Raw genomic sequence first — 17,706 nt, 5'->3', positions numbered from 1 at the left:
TACCTGCAGTCACAATGTTGTAGCAGTAAATCCAAGAGAATTTGGTGTTGGTTGATAATTAAAGGTGTTCTCTGTATTAGATTTGTAACAGAGTCCTTTCTACAGAGAAAGTTTGAGTAATTTCTTATTTACAACAGGTATGTTGTGTTCAAATCTAGGGGAAAGCAGAGCCATTATAAAAAAGAAACAGGACTTCTATGATGAAAATGAGAAAGACAAGAGTGCAAGAACAATGACTAAAAACAGAACTGTAAAACTGCCCTAAGAGCAATTCCTTGAATGTTTGAAGAAATAATAAAAAAAATTGCATTTGGTAAGCAGATGACAATGTGACACACTTCTAGCGTGGAGGTATCTTTGGGTGCACACCTATTAAGAAGTGTAAAGGATCCGAGGTGGATTTAATAATTACCAGGACTGAAACCCAAGGGCCACATTAACACATCTCTCCGAAAAATCCATTTGCCGCAAACCGTGACACGCACGCATAACCCTCACACACACCACAGATCAGAACTCTGGAATCAAGTAACAGATTTATTGACAAGTTGCAGTATTTAGAAGACAGACATACTTGCAGTTTCTGCTCTTAAGTCACATATGTCTAATTATTCCAAAATATTTGATGCAGCTGTCCTCAACATTCATAATAGAAACACACTAATGTTTTCCTTTGTGGCCACAGCCTGATACAAATATCAATTATATTGTTGATGGAAAACATTAGAATATACCAGGTTGTACAGCATACATAAGCAGCAGGATGTTATGTTTGTGTGCACACAGCAATCAGACTGACAATAAAAGGAATTATTTTTTCAATTTAAGTCTTGCAGGAAATTATAGCAACCATAAAACAACTGCTTGTTGAATAGTAGCTTATGCTGCTGAAATAATTTTCTGTTCTTAATACAAAATAGATGCAAAAGTAGCTGTAGTAAAAATCTGTGTACTAAATAAAAGGGAGAAAAAAAAAGAAGGGAAAGACTTTTTAAAAAAAGGATGAGAAGAGTTATTCATACTTGAGCAAATAATTTTTAATACCTGGATTCCTTTCCCTCACAACATAAATTTTTTATATAGACATATAAATGCTGTTCTTGCAGTTTTAAAAGGGCAGCATAATGGCTATCAGATAGAACACTTTGTCTTTAACCTTTTCAAAATATTGCAGAAGACACACAGGTCCTCAGATTCTGCTTTTAGTGCACAAGAATCTGAGTGACACTAAAGTAACTAGAAGGAAGATACCTGAGGTTTATTAGAAACCTGTGTTAGGCAGTCAGCTAAATCTAGGCTATTACTCTAAACCCTAATCTGGATGTTCATTTAGGATTCTTTATATAATAGATTTAAAAGTCATTAATTTAATTTAAAAAGTTTTATGATTTGAAAAAGAATTTTGTCTTGACTTGCACATGTACCCAAGGCTTCCATAAAATCTTTACTTGAGGCTGGCACTTCTGATTTAAACTGTAAAGGCTAATTCCAGAATGTAAAAATCTGCTCTTGATAAAGCTGTTACTACCACCATAAGACAAAATTTCAGAACAAATTATTTATCCCATTATATAATTTCCTATTTTGGGAGAGTGCTGAATATTTCTATGGTTTTAGATTTGGTAGATTTGTACAAAACCATTACTTATTCCACTCAGTATTTGCTCATCTTTAATCCCTAAAACTGGAAACATTGTCATAGCAACTCTATCTTTTTAATTGGAGTATTTTGTTTTTAAGGGAGAAAAACCCCACCTGATCTCAGGTGTAAGCAGCTAAAGTTCCTGGTGTTAGACAAGAGCAGAGTAGTAAAAACTGAGGTATGACAGAAGGAATCCTACTTCTGTGAAGTCAGGAGGAAGCCTGACTGTAAACAGGCATCAATACTTCATCACACTAAAATATGGAGAACATCCAGCAACATGAAAAATATCTTTCATGGGTTTTTTTTTTCCTCATTGTGGCATCAGTATTAAAGCTGCAGTTATAATGCCTCTAAAATACAACAGTGACACATACCATTTTAGTATTTGTTTTGCTCAAAATGGAAAAAATGTTCTAAATCTAGAGCATCTGGCTTTATTTAGTAGCATTCTGGTTGGAATGCTGACTAAATATAACTTTCTACCATTTTCTCCAGAATAGACACAAGTAGAAGCACATCTCTTAATTTTACAAGGGAGAGTAACACAGTTCTCTGAGAAAGAATTGCTTCCAGTTTCAGTAGTGAGGGCAGAGGAGGTGGCCACCCCACCACCCCTCCTTTGCCTGCTGCTGGGGTCAATGGCTCTCAAGTGGCCCTGATTTCTTGGGAATGAAGCGGTAATAGAGGTATTCATCCCGAAACTCGAACTCGTTTGTTATGTGCTGCACGATGCCTCCTTTCAGCAGCCTGTCCCCGTATACCACCGCTTCGCCACGGTCCGAGGCAAGGCCAACCTGCAGCAGCCAGTTCACCAGGTCGCAGCCGAAGAAGATGCCGGTGGAGGTCTTTGCACCACACCTGTATGTCAAAGGAATGATTCACCCACATGTTCTGTAAACCTGGTATCACCACTGCACGGTGGGCAAAGGCAAGGAAAAACAGCAGGAAACAAGGAAAGACATCATGATAGTTAAGAGCATGTTAGAAGAGAATTTGCAAGTTTTGTATATTAGGGACATGCCAATGTTCACTATCTGCTCCTACAGACATTTCAATGAGAAGCAATATGGATATACAAAGTTGTTTCAGGCTTCTAAATTAAATTGAAATTGCAAATAAAATTCAGTGGGCATCAGTAGCATTTTTCCTAAAAATTCACACAATGTAATTCTATTTCTTGGATCATTACTTCCCATGTACTTCTTACCATGACCCTTTCTGCAACAAAATATCTGGCCTGAGAGCAACCTGTCCCCAGCAACAGGGATTCTGTTTGAATTTTAATTCTTTTTATAATTTCTGAATGCTTTTAAACAGGCACTAACTGCTTACACACATTGTAAACAAAGCCCATTTATAACTTGCGTATCCTGTTAAATACTGACCACACATATGGTACTAAGAATAAACAAAACCTTTCCAACAAGACTATTTTTTCCATATGGCATTATGAGGCAATGATGCTATCATCTGCGTATTTTCAGCAGACATACCATGCAAAAATTTACCTGCAGCAATAAATGTTTCTGGTTATCTAAAATCTACTCTGTGGAACCCAGCACAGGGTTTCTAAAGGTGATTAAGAGCTAAAAGACAGCATAAGCCAAATTTTTTCCCTATTTTTTTTGAAGTTAAAGGAAGCGGTAACACAGAGCAAGTGTTAACATCTATTAGCAGACACAAAAATGAAAATAAATTAAAATCCATGTTTACAACATCTCAGTTACAGCACATTTAAATAAAAGAGGATAGGATCAAGTTAGATGAATATTTAAAACGAGAAGATAAATGTATTGTTTTAATTCGCAAGGAGAAATAAGACATGAACCAAATTATGTACAAACATAATATTACAACAATAAAGCAACAAATGTCATAATTTCATGTATTCTCTGGTGGATATGATTAATAAAAACCACAAAGTACAACTAAATGAACAGCCCAAAGCCCAAGAAACCACAACAGCAGAAGCACGGGAAAAATAGCTGTAAAACCTGTTCTATTTCACAACAGACAACTTCTGATATATCTTTCTTATGGAACATTACTGACTTCTGAAGAGACTGAACAAAATCACGATGCTGTCTAAAACAGTTTTGCAATATGGTTTTGGATTACCTGACCATCAAAAGACCACCCCACCCAGCCAAACTAGTCCTACTTAAAAGGTTACATGACAAGAATAGTCTAAGTGTGCTTTTAGAACAATTCTTCATATCTCCATTTCATATATTGAAATAAAGGCAGACTCTTTTTCGTGTTCCTGCTGCTTCTGTCGCATTTCTCATCCACCTACACATATCTGAAGGCATAATCCTTGATTTAGGTAACATAATTTGCCTCTGATATCTTTACTGGTTTCATAAATTGAAGTTCAGGCCTCATTAGAGGTATGAGTAAAAGAAATTATATAAACTCGGAAGCTGTCGAAGTCCTAACCTCACTATAATCCCACACCTTGAGTGGCCTCTGAGTACACACTAAAATCAGTTGCAACAGTTCTGCCTCCTATAAAAGGTACAATTAGTAAACATCTAGTTTAGGATGTTTAGTAAACATCTAGTAAGGACAGTGTCTTACTCTAAAAACAAAACAAAGGGTCTCAAGGCATTACTACAGGAATATATTAATTTTTTTGAAAGATTTTATCCTCTGAACTCCAGTTAAATGCAAAACCCGGAGAAATGCCTCCATGATATAAAACTTCTAATAATCTATTTAAAACCTAGGTGGGATAATATGATAACCTGTGCCTCAATGTTTCAGTGTGAGGCTAGAAACATTTCTCTGTTACAGTCAAATTTTTAATCCTTATTTTGAGGTTTGAATAAATATACCACAACAGGAATCACCCACAAAATTAACTGCATTTCATCATTTTCAAAAGGTGAGCTATGTGCTTTGAAACAGATTATACGTGCAGGAAAGAACCTTACCTTCTTCCTTTGACAATACTTTTGACACAGTGATCTCTGTGATAACGAACAAACTGTTGACAGGTCATCCTGATTTCCTCAGGTACAGAGGCATCTGTATGCCCTGCTGCTTCTCTTCCACCCCAGAAAAACTCAAGTCTAGAAAAAACAAAGAAAAATTCAAGGCAGCAAATCACGCAGGGGCATTTTCTTGGGAACTGCAAATAACAGAATGGACCTCCTGGGAAGCTTATCACCGCCTCTTATCACCACCTCTACTTTACATATAACCTTCCTAATACATTTGTATGGCTTTTAAACACAGAGGTGTTATTCTAGGCTTGGGCAGAAGGAAAGAGTAGCTGGGAGCCAGCTCTAGCTGCTGCAGTCACACAGCAGCCAGTTAGCTCAAAGGTTTGTACAACTTTGTACAGCAGCTTTGTACAACTCACTCCCCCATTGTGGAAGGGCCCATCCACACAAAGTACTGGCACGGGGTTATGAACACAGGGCTTTAAAGCAGTGATGATACATTCTGATTCAGCATCCATATCTAAGTTTTAGTTTATCAGCTGAAATGATTTCTGAAGATCCATCACTTAGCAAAAATTTCACCTGCATAGAAAGGGAGCCTGCAGGACTTGTGTCATTGAAAGTGTCATTAGGGTGGCAGAAAAACCTCACACACAGTGAACTGCAATCACCTCTTTACAAGTGGGAGAGAAAAAAAAAATGGAAGATTAACTAAATAGGAAACAGAATACTATAGCACTGAAAACTCAACACCCTTCAAAAATGATTATTAGTAATAATTAAATTTATAGGTGTAAAGATTCTATTTACCTTCGCTTGAATGGCAGAATGATTAAATGCTTATCTAAGCCAAAAATACCAAAGCAAATGAAGCCCTGGAGGAAAAAAATATAGAAAAAACAACATTAAGCAAAAGCTTTGGTTTCTATAGCACAGAAATTAAAAACTCAGTGTCAAATATATTTCATGTATACATGGAAAGTATTCCTCTTCTCTATATGCCATTCAAAATGTGTTTTGTTTCTGCTTTTTCATTTAAAAAAACTTTAAAAAGATGTAGCAATACCTAACAGTCCATCATATAAAACCTTCAAGAAATAGTAAAGAATTAGTAAAACTAATGCTGTGACATGCCACTTGACACTGGGATAACTGGCAACCTTACATAGCCAGGTATTAAACCTGTCTTTGTTAATGCCAAGGAAAGAACAGACTTACTGTAATTTGAGTGCTAGAATGCTCTCTACTTAATTAATTTTTCTGGGTAGCTTTTTTATTAAACTATCATTACATGATACTGCAGTTCATCTTGTAGGCACATGTGCCATGGATTGTAAAATGTTCCTCCAGAGTGTGTATGAACACTGCCTGGCATTTCACTTCATGGGGACAAAGCTGCCCCGTGTCAGGGGCACTGAAATAGGCCACGTGCAGCCACAACCAGCATCCACCCTCAGCTCTTCACTATGCTGCTGCCACTGAAACCAGAGACAGTCATTTAAACATACAGAGAAAGCATCCATGGAGCCACCCTGCAACTGATGTAACTCCACAGAACAGACACCAGTGAAGCTTTGGTACAAATTAGGCTAAATTCCGATTTAGTTTCCATGAGCATTTGGCATTCAGCTGTCGTTTGCACTTCTGGAAGTGTTCATGGCCATAGAAGATGTGCATCAGCTGCTGCAACACCCACCAACAAGGTCATTTCCAGAGCAAACACTGGTAAGTACCTGACCAAAATTAAACACAGCACAGAAGAACTGCAGCTCCACATAGAGCCTTCCGGGCTCTTGGTTGAACAGCCACCACAAGCAACTGGAGAGATTCTGTAAAGAAATAGAAAAACAACAAAACCCACAAACATAACCTGATTGTTAAAAAACAAAAGCTTTCTTTTCTTCACCACATGCTATTAATTCTTGCACAATCTCCATGGTCTCTATTTAACAAATGATTCAGATAAAGACAAGTAAGAGGGAATAAACACTTTAAAACATCATCTCAGTTAGGCTTAATAGCTTGGTAGGAGGGGGAACTTTGTTTTTCAACATAACACAGATAGTATTAGCCCAGACAGATTTGCAGTGTTTGTCTTTAGGCCGCTTAGCTGAGACCAGTGCTTTCTACATATTTCTTGCAGAGTTAGGATTATGTTCAGCTGAAGCACATACCACTTCAGCTATTTGAGATGCCTGACAGAAGGAGGAAACCTCCAAAGTTAACCCATGTGGGTGTAAAGGCTAATTCTTTAAAGAAACTGATCTTATTTCATAATATCTATGTAATCATTCAGATACAGCTAAAATACAGGCTAACAGGCTATATTTTATATTTAGGCTAATTGGGGTACCCCTTAAATATAAAAGATGTAAAAAAAATACTAGCATGGAATACTTGTTACAGGAAATTTGAGAGGGAAACATTTCATTTTGTAATTTAACAGAACCTGAAAAGCAAGTTAATAGCAGTAACTATTAACTCACATCGTTGTGCTGCACTGTCCTGCTTTGTAGTATTATATATCTGTACACAGTATTTTCCATTTCAAATAAAAATGCTTTCCCCACAAGAAACTCAACTTTGAGCACGACATTCAGAGAGCAGTTTCTTGCCTTTGTCACAGTTTAAAATTATATCCCCAACACATTACATTCTGGTAGTTCACACTTGCACACAGGAGCAACCACCAACCCATCTTGGAGTCAGTAATGATGAGTAGCAACACTAACTTAGCAATGTTGCTTCAAACACCACTAAAAACAACAAAATTGCATTTTTTCACTTAAAATAAGATTATTCTTAACACTTCAGAGAAATCCAAGTTCCAATATAAGCCTGATCAGATGGAACAATTTTTGTTGTCTTCCTCAGAAGCAGAATTTAGTTTATATTTTTAATTGCTAATTGTCTAGGGAAGAAGACTAATTCTTGAGAAATCTGGGAAGAGGGATGATAGTGATGAATGACACAATGGTTTAATTTCACTTTTTTTTTTCCTTTTAGGGTTCTCCAGTATCTTGCCCACTATCATCAATCTTAACTTGCATTTAATTCATGATGTGTCACAGAAAAATTAATTTTATGACATCCCTCTTCCAGTAAGAAAACAAAATATAGCCCCAATTTTATTTAATGAATTGTTACTTAAGCAACTGGAAGATTTCTTACTGGATTGTCTACATAGCTTTCCTAAAAATCATTCTACCTCAATGAGTTAACATGGGGAGAAAAAATATTTACAGCAAATAGGCCAACAACAAGAAGTAAGCAGAGTAGCACATGTCTGGCCAGCTGTTTGTCTCCAGTCTGTAGAAGCTGTTCTTCCTGAGCCAATACACACGTCTGAGCACTGCAGTGACTCACACATTGATCCACTGAAAAACAGATCAGAAATTTGTCATTAGGCTTCTACCTTGAGAACTCCATGAACAAACTTGCTAATGTGATTTGCTGAGTCAAATTACATTGTAAGTATCTCCACTGAAGTGACATGCACAAAATTTAATATTGGCTTTGACAACTGTTCAGACATCTACCCTCAAATGAAACAATTTAAGTTTACATGTGCTCTTAAAATGAAAAAAGTTTTTGCAACAGGATTTTTCTTTCCAAGATTTAATTCAATCTGAATTTGTGGTTAACATTGAGGGAACACTATTAGAAATAATAAAAGTAATGAAATAACAATGAACAACGAAAAGGATTTCTCCGAACAGTTTTTAAATTTATTTCTGAAAAACATGAAATATACTCTCAGCTCTCATGTTTTTACTCTGCATCTCAGTGTTGTTCAGGTCTGCCTCAGACAGACAACCATATTTATTTCAGGCCTGTGACTGTATTTTTAACACAGTGTATCAGAACATGATCATACTTCTATCAATGAAAGAGCCAAACACAGAGAGAATGGATGCTTGTCTTCCAGCTACCAGTTCTAAGAAATTCTGATCATCTTCCTCTAGATGGCAGTGAAAAACTTCCTGGCAGGGCCATACCCAAGAATTTGCACCAGAGAACTCGAAGTTCAGTGAGATAGCAGAAGAATTAGTAATTATTGCAGCCAAAGTTACACAAGTGTATGCATTACAATTTGTTTTTACTGATTTATAGTTCTGAAGTGTTTACTCAGGAGGTCGAAATAATTTCCACTCAACCATAAGGTATTTTCTACCTTATCTTTTAGGATAAGAAAATTGAATTTGTCTTCCTCTGTTCTTGAAGACATTCTTATGGTGTTTGTCTGAATTACTTAATAGATAAAATAGTTGGCAATAGGCAGAAAGGCAGCATTTTTTGGGAAGAGACATAACTCAAGTACACTCCAGTGTGAAATATTTATATTTATTGAAAATTATGTTTCATGCAAACAAAGCATAAAGATATGAACTTCTTGTTAAGAATGCATGAAAGCAATGAAAAAAACTGGAAAAAGAGCTAAGTTGTAGTGGCAGCTAGCTTAGATTCCTGACTGTGATCTACAGTGAGAATGCACTGGGTGTGCAGTTTTCAGACAGGCATTGGTCAGTTCAAATAATTTTTTTTATTTTAGTAACTCCTAAGGCCCTCTTAGTCGATTTTCTTCATCTCTCTTCTCTAGACATAAATAGTCCACAGCAGCATAGACATTTAATCTAATTTGCAGTAAGCACTTGCTCCTCTAGATCTCATTTAGTGTTCAAAACCTGTGCCTGATTACAACAAAGGTTTTTTTAAAAGATGCAAGATCTGAATATGAGAATGTGAAAAAGTAGTTTATGTTAAAAGCTTCATGCAAAGTAGGATTATGCATTCAACTTCCCAGCATCCAAACAAGACAACGATGGAGAGGGAAAGTCTGAATGCTCAGAACACATCAAAGTAGCTTTGTGGTAAAAAAGTGACATCCAAAACAACTGCTCATCTTGAGCACTAAAAGACTACAAACAACTATCAGCAGAAGAGAACAAACACCCATAGTATTGCCTAATAATTGAATTTAATACAAAATGTCAGTTATCCAGGTGGAGTTGAGAAAACAATAGCTCCAACAGTTTCTTTGTGAGAATAACACACAGATGTTGGGGAAGAGCCTGTATTATTAAAAGAGACACTACTGCTTTACCTGTCTCAATTGCAGGAACCTTGCTTTCACTAGCATTTGACACTGCTTTGCTGTCTTTAGCACAGGATAATTCACCATTGGTTGTTTGACAAGAACAGCAACCTATTAAGTACACACAGTAATAGGACAGTTAGCTTCCTTCACTACTATAATTTATTTTCCAAGTGTAACTATATATTCTACGCAGCTTTAACTATTACGCTCAAAAATAACCCAAAATGAGAAGACAGACTCAATTTTTCCATTTTTTGAGAGGGTAAATGGGTCACAATACTAAAAGTTTAACATAACACTACCACCACTGAAGTAACAGAACTACTTTCAGTTATAGGCAAAAAAACAGGAAGTTCAAAAGATCAAAAAGGCTACATACAAAAAAGGATTAGAAACACATTGAGTGCTTCTGTTAGCATTTAATTCATTCTCAGAGAGACAAATTAGTGGGTAAATAATCTAAGATGCCTAATGGCCTGCATTTATCACATCTTTATCAAGGTATCAAGGTATCACTACTTAGATAAAAATTATCCACAGGCTTTTCTTGTTTCCACTTACACAACTCTTACAAGGGTAACAAACTTACTTTTCTTAGAAACACAAACCTATATACTTGGGCAGTTATATCTAGATTTTCTTCTGTCCTAATCTAACACCTGAAGCTGTAAACTGTTCTTCCCAGGTCAGAATTACATTTGGAATATTAGTTTATAGCGCCCTAAGCTAATTGTTCTTTGTACAAATATACTTTGTCTACCTCTTTCTGCAGATGTCTGTGCAGAAGACCTTGGAGAAGGCTGTGCAGAAGATTCTGGAGAAGACTCTGCAGAAGATTCTGGAGAAGACTGAGTCGTAGTGGCTGAAGTGTGGTTCTGCCCATTCCCTTCCACTTCAACCTCCCCCACTGAACTACGTGGTGAGTATGGGTTCAACACCCCATAGCTGGACCCTTGCCTGCTTCTGTTCATGCACATCAGGGAGATGCCTGACATCAATATACTGACAAACAGTATCACTGCTGTGGTAATTATCTGTTAAGAAAGCAAAGAAAATGCACTTAAATATAGCAAAGTGGTTGCATACATCTGCCTTTGTAACTTCTGTACTTTCTAAATACACTTGCAAATGCATCTGAACAAGACAATGTTTTCTATATGGCACTGAAAGAGACCAATTTTCCTTGCCTGAGTAACTCAGATATTTGTTTGTTTAAGTGTGGACCTCTGTTTCCCACTAATCCAAAAACATCCCCTCACTGTCCACCCCTTTCCCCTCAGGATCACCAGGGTTCTGGGTTAAGTTCTGCACAGGTACCCCTTAATTCCAAAGAGGAATGTACTCTAATTTACATGCTTTAGCCAATGGGGAGCACCCTATTAATTAGCTTTTCCTTCTAATCATCTGCCACTGATACCCAGAATCCACTCTGAGGCTATTTAGTACTTGTGAAAGTGCCACATGAACAATCCTGAATGACTCATGGACTCTGTGTCCGTAAGAAAGAGAGGGAGAAAACATAACATATACCTATGCTAGTACACTTCATATCCTCTGACAAGAGGAACTATTTACTGGTAAAAATGGAAGTTTGGTAGTTCAGGGTCTTTCAACCTATGACTGTGCTGAGAAACCTACCTTAGTGCAAGCAGTTACTGCTACACAGGTGATGTATATCCTATCTATCTTATTACAGACCAAAAGCCATTAATTAGATATTGGATAATAACAGTTTCAGATAATTATCATGCCAGAATACAAATTAGTCACCAGGAAAAGGGCTCTGCAATTTATTACCACTCCCAAGTTTTTTCTTTGAGAAGTCTACTCCCTTTTTTCCTTAATCATAGCTGCCTAAACATGAAGATCCTTCTCCAAACAAATGTTTCTAGTGGTTCATTACAGAAAAACATTTTTGGATCAATCTATATGCATTCTATAAAGATACTTTTATTGTAGTAGCCTGTACTTTGACTGAAAGCTACCTGCACATGTAACTGGCAGAAGTCTGAAGTGATGAGGGCAGAACACATTCATACCTGGTGTTTTCCATAGAAAAAGGCAGAGTCAATACTAGTGCTGTTACGTTCACCAACAATTAGTAAGATTCCTACCAGAACTGTTGGGACTCTGAAAGAACAAAATAGGCAGTGCATAACATATTTAGCATGCTCCCAGTAATTCAGTAGGGAAGCATTTGAATTAACTTACCCCCATCCAGCTACGATGATAAACCCAATGGGAATCTTTACTGTTTCTCTCTTCTTCAACAGAAACAAAGAAAAAGATAGAAAACCTAAAAAAAAAAACCAAAACAAAATCCCAAAAAAAGCCTTGTTTATTATTAAAAAGAGAACTAGTAAGTACAAAGCCTAGAAACTCTATGATGCTACCTGCTCAATAGCTTAAAATATTGTTCTTAGACCTTGAACAGACATTTGTCTGACTGTATTCTGAGAGATTAAATTAGAAATACCCATTGCCTCAAAAATCATGTTAATAATGAAACATCAAAAAAAAATCCAGGATATTTTGTATTAAATATTCACTTCTAAATGCTAAGAAAGGTTCACAAGAGTAAAAAAGATGTCATAAGAACATTTAAGATACAAGTAACTAATTTGTTTAGGTATTAAAAGAAGTTTTCTATCCCAACACTCTTTAGTAATCAACAAATAGTGTTGTATTCAGCTACAACATTTCTTTAAAAACTGACTAGTCCCTTGTAAAGTCAATGATAAATTTAAGTAAAAAGTTTTGCATATTTTTATGTATATAACTCTTTATGGGAGTATCTTCTGGAACTGCCTATCCTACTCACTCCTCAGCAGCTCACAACATTCTCATGTGGAAGGAAAAGTAGTATTCATGTTAGGCCCCACCAATCACGAGCTACATACTTCAGCTAAACAAATATAACTCACTACAGAAAAACACCAGAAATCCAGAAATTAAACCTGTAGATTCTGGACAAAAATGTCTTGACTATTCAAAGTCTTTTTTTTTCAAATCATATCTGTAAGGTTCTTCAAGCTTCTTGAGGCATTTTTCAATTCTTTCTATTTCAATTCCTGCATATCTTATGCACACATATTGTCTTTAGAAATTACAATTTCCAGGGGAAAGCTACTTGGCTATTTCCCATCATTCTGCATTTTCTACTTTTCGATGCACCAGGCTTTTAAACCTACTTAATGCTGAATAATTAAAATCTTAAACCCTGCATTAATTAAAAATCCTCATTAAGACTTTGACTAGCTGAAGGGCAGCTCACTATATTCACCACTCTATTTGTAGTTGCTATAAGCACTCTATCTGTAGTTGCTTGTGCCTTGAGAGCAGGCTCTTGTCTCCTGTCACACACCAGCCAGGCTGCTGCATCCAGCAAATGCAAGTAAACTCCTGCCCAGGCAGAAGCTTCCAACAGCAGCAGCAGTGCCTGACACCAAACCTCAGCACAACTTACAGGTTTCCCCATTTGGAGAACCACAAACAAGTGAAAGGAACCAGTACTCTGAAGAATATAATGACATTATTTTGAGACATTAATCTTTCGTTACAGTACCTGGGCTCTGCCTAGAAAAGTCATACCTGTCCATAGGTAGGTGCTATAAAGTGAGCTGTAGAGGAATATAAATACGAGGATCTGTATGGTGATGTCTTTCTCTTTAACAGTGAAATTCCATGCCACCATTCCAATGCAAGCAATAAACTGGAAAGAAAAGTAAGATACCATCATTTAAACTGGGAAAGCAGAATGACAAGAAAAACTGAAGAGAGCAACAAACCTGCAGTAAGCTTTAAACTCCACCCCCAGAGGCACCAGAGGGTGATTTTATGAACTGGATACTTCATTTAGCAGCAAAGCATTGCCAGAGTAAATTCAGTATTACAGTTGTGTCACTTGACTGTGCTACCTTATTTTCTGGAGGGTTTTTTTGATAGCAAGTATACAACTCATACAAACTAGGAGTAAGGCAAATCAGGTAAACCCCCCAGTAAGTAAAAGATGATGTTTTTGGCAAGTACAAACCATTTAGTGGTACATGAAACTGAGATTAACAGATATTTGTTCAGCCAAGAATTACACCAGTTGTCACCCAGTGATATTGCATATATGACAATTTTAGCACTGAAGGAATCTGAAAAGATAGGCTGAAGTGTTGTGGAAACAGTAACACAGTATTTCACTTTTTTTTTAAGATGAAAGCCAGCTTTGCTGTTACAGAACAGAAGCACCTGCAGTTCTCATACATGACATTTTTCAAATGTGACTCCACGATCAGAGCTCAGAGAGTTTATAGAGAGAGAGATTAAAAAAGAAACTACAGAACACTTCAGAAAGCACTGCCACACAGATGTGTTACAAGCACAGGCTGTTCCAGTTGTGCAGTTGACTTCAAGGGAATAAGGAGCATGTACTCTGTGGTTCCCTCTCAGACTAAATAATTAAAATTAATCCAGAACCACTTGGCTTTGGCCTTCCATAGCCACCAGCCATGCATTCCCCCAGATCTTTGCACCAGCTGATCTCTCAGCAAGAACTTCAGGGACATAAACCAGTACAGGGATTATTTTTCTATTCAACTCCTTGAATTGGGTCACTAGAGAGTCAAACACAGGCTGCTGCTGCTCCTGGTATTGCCAGCTTCAGATGGGTATAAATTGAAACAGAAGTGCACTCAACAGTATTGGGCAATAACTCAGAAAACATTTCAGAAGCCACTCTCCGTTCTGATTGTTTATAGTTCTGTTCAGGAATCATGGTGCCCACATTAACTACCATTTTTTCAAGGGTGTATTTCAAGGCACAGAAGTTGTTTAGACAATTCACATCTTAGATTCACCGGCCCTCCACATTTGCCTATAAAAATCTCACTGTAGAAACCAAACTTCCAAAATTGTTAAAAAATACTTAAACCATAAAACTCACACAACAGCATTCTCCTTACTACTGACCTGAGCAACGAGTAGATTTGTTGTAATCATATGAGGAAGCTGTTTGTATTTCTTACTCAGAACAACAACAGTAAGAGACCAGGTCTGTAACATACAAGAAGAAAAATTAATTTAAGAATAAAACAAAACCCAAAAGAACAAAAGTAATATTCTGGCAGATGGTGGTGAAATTAAATATACAACAGATCTCAGCAACATGACTGCTGCAGTATGCTGCAAACCCCTTTGCTTTCTCATGTTGGTAAAGTATTTCCAGGAGAGATCAAGAACTTGCTTGGAGCACACAGAAGCCTGTTAGTTCTTCAGGACTCAAATGACCACAGTGTAGCCTGATAATGTAGAATTTAAAATCCACACCCACCTCCCCTGGATCTCTCAAAATTATCTGACAGCAAGAGGTAGCATTCACTTCTGGCTTCCCTTCAGGCACAGTTTCAAGATAAGAAGACTTCAGTGAGACAACTTCAGAAAATTCCAATTCCTTCCAACAGGGATGTTTTTATTTTTAAAATTAAATAAAATAATCATACTATCTGTACCTTCTATACAACCAAAAAAAATCACTTTGGACTTCAGGATTATCAATTCAGATTTAAAAAAATAATTTCTAGTAAAGGAATTTGATAAACACAAATTTTCCAGGTTAAACTATTTCATTAATGCTCATTAAGACTTCATTAAACAAATATGCACTGACATTTCTGGAGCTGAAGTTTGCACACAGCCCTCATTACTGTGATATCCAAGCACCTCACTTGGCTTGGTGTAACTAGCCCCTGTGGTGTAAGCTAGTACTTTAATTCCCTCACACCCTGTTATTAAAAACAGAAAACAAACCTAACAAAAAACGCTCTGCACTAAATGCTCTAATTCAGTCACTCATCCTTCTCTCCAGTGCAGCCTTCCCGCAGACCCACTGCTTAACCAAGACTTTTAACTCCTTCCTCATCCTTCTGCCTGAGGATAGGATGAGGAAATGCCCTGCTGTGACTCGGTGCGGTGCTGACGCACCGGGGCCGCCCTGGCCGGCAGAGCCTGTGTCCGCCCCGCAGCACGCACCAGGGAGATGAGGCTGACGATGCTGATGTCGAAGCTGACGTTCTGCAGCGCGGCTGCCAGCGGGTTGGGGTCCATGGAGGGGATGGTGAGCAGCCACGCAGACACGTACATTATGGGGGCAGACACAAACGTGCTTATCACCATGCCCGAGGTGATCTGCCAAGAGTCAGACAGCAACCACAGCGAGTTAATCACATCTCCAGCCAAATAATCCACTTTCAGGAACACAGTCACTGGCTAAATTGGACCTTTGAATTAAACATATCCAGACCTTTAACAAAAAATGAGTTGTTTCTATAACAGATTATCTAGAATTTGAGCCAGAAAGGATCTGATCTATACACGCAGCTAAACTGAAAATTTTAACAATTTTCTGAAATTGTAGGAGTAGTTTCCTACTGCAGATTTCTACAGTTTCTTCATGGATGTCAAATATACTAATGACTGCAGTCTAGGGGTGAATTTACACTGCCACAATTTGCTTTGGATATAAATATTCACACCATAAATAACTAAAAAACCCCATGCAGCTATGCAAATATTAACATGCACCAATTCATGAGAGGAAACCATATATATTTGCAAGTGATTTCTGGTTTGGCTTCTCATTGTCTTTCTACTTTCTAGAATTTGCATAGTGATGGAAGTGTGAGCTTTTACTCATACTAAAGACTCTGCTTTAAAGAGATTTCCTAAGTTTGTAGGGCATAAAATTCTACTTTGCAAGATTTGCTTTTATTATATATATATATTTTTAAAGCAAATACATCTATAAAACTCCAAAGTAGAAACCACTAAAAACAATTAAAATCAACAAATATGTCTTAATGTCACTTCAAGTGAAAGAAACCATTCTAAGATTTCTATTTTAAATTGAAAAATAGTTGATAGCCTCTACTATATACATATAAAAAGTGAAATGCTTTTTATCACAAGATTTAACTGAAGGGCAGCACAACTGAATCAGTTAAGACTTAAGATCTTTCAAAAATTTTCAGCTTTATACTGACACTGTCCTTATTGAAGTCAGTAACATAATTTCTTTTTTTCCCCCACAAAAACATCTCAAAGATAAGGTCTTTGGAAAAAAACAGACAAAAACCACAACCCCAAAAACCAACCAAGATACAAGTTCCTTACATCTCAATTTATCCTAGCTCTTTCTACTAGAATTAAAATTTAAAAAAAAATAAGGACTATCAAGACACTTCAGACATCAGGAAAGATCCTGGCAGTACAATAATACTAAGATACCTATGCTACAGAAAAGCAAATTCTTCAAGCCCACTTATTTACTTATTTCATTAACAAAGTTAAGTTCAAAGTTAGGACATATTTGGAAAAGTTTAACTACATACAATTCCTACTTCCATATTAAATTGACTTGCAAATATTGCGACACCAGGTGCTGCTGGAAAAACTCCATAAAGAAATGCATAGTTTGATAAACTGGTGTGATTGACCACGCTGTCACTCTTGTCCAAGAGCTCCACCATCTCTCTACAGAGAAATGGCATCATGAGCCTGAAAGAGAGGGGGAAAAAATAATTAAAAATTTTATTACTCAACCTATAACAATAGATCTTCTTTACCCAGAATATTAATAAAAAGGAAATTTAAGGCTTGTTTGAATACTACTTATGAAAAAGCAAAAAATACTGACATCACTTTGAATGATTGCTCTTATTGTTATCAAAATATTTACCAGCTGCTTCAAAATCTTGCATGACAAATTACATTAAAATAAAAAGGACAAACATGACAATAAACTCAGGTAGAGAAGCAGCTTCCCTGATTGTGCAGACACATTCTTTGTACAAACTTCAAATTTAGAATGGCAAAACATTAAACCCCCTCTCATTTATCAACTGTTCCAGTAATAGTGGCTATAAGCAGTCAGCAGCTCTGAAATTCAGTCCACCTTTCTGCAAGCTGTCTGAAATATAATAAGGGCTCCAGCTTAAGTATCCCATGCCAAAGGTTCTGGCCAGCAAACC

At 36.9% G+C, this 17,706-nt stretch overlaps 1 protein-coding gene across 3 annotated transcripts in view; it reads right to left on the bottom strand.

Moving 5' to 3' along the window:
• Window positions 1-524: 524 nt before the first annotated feature.
• The window catches only part of GPR155 (G protein-coupled receptor 155), a 35,311-nt gene continuing 18,129 nt past the window's right edge, over window positions 525-17,706 (bottom strand). For 2 of the 3 annotated variants that reach the window (XM_063400495.1, XM_063400494.1), the window contains exons 4-16: window positions 17,068-17,233; window positions 15,710-15,865; window positions 14,651-14,734; window positions 13,283-13,403; window positions 11,903-11,987; window positions 11,731-11,821; window positions 10,452-10,725; window positions 9,698-9,799; window positions 7,837-7,970; window positions 6,327-6,422; window positions 5,404-5,468; window positions 4,582-4,719; window positions 525-2,503 (exon numbers count right to left, since the gene is read on the bottom strand). In XM_063400495.1, the coding sequence (XP_063256565.1) occupies window positions 2,281-2,503; window positions 4,582-4,719; window positions 5,404-5,468; window positions 6,327-6,422; window positions 7,837-7,970; window positions 9,698-9,799; window positions 10,452-10,725; window positions 11,731-11,821; window positions 11,903-11,987; window positions 13,283-13,403; window positions 14,651-14,734; window positions 15,710-15,865; window positions 17,068-17,233 (1,735 nt within the window). In that variant the 3' untranslated portion in view covers window positions 525-2,280. Of the gene's footprint in view, window positions 2,557-4,581; window positions 4,720-5,403; window positions 5,469-6,326; window positions 6,423-7,836; window positions 7,971-9,697; window positions 9,800-10,451; window positions 10,726-11,730; window positions 11,822-11,902; window positions 11,988-13,282; window positions 13,404-14,650; window positions 14,735-15,709; window positions 15,866-17,067; window positions 17,234-17,706 lie in introns of all 3 variants that reach the window. The other variant, XM_063400496.1, reaches the window with a different exon arrangement.

The sequence above is a fragment of the Prinia subflava genome, chromosome 6 (genome assembly GCF_021018805.1).
Source record: "Prinia subflava isolate CZ2003 ecotype Zambia chromosome 6, Cam_Psub_1.2, whole genome shotgun sequence".
NCBI lineage: Eukaryota > Metazoa > Chordata > Aves > Passeriformes > Cisticolidae > Prinia > Prinia subflava.
Note: the sequence above shows the minus strand (reverse complement) of the source record. Positions and strands in the feature narration are given on the sequence as shown.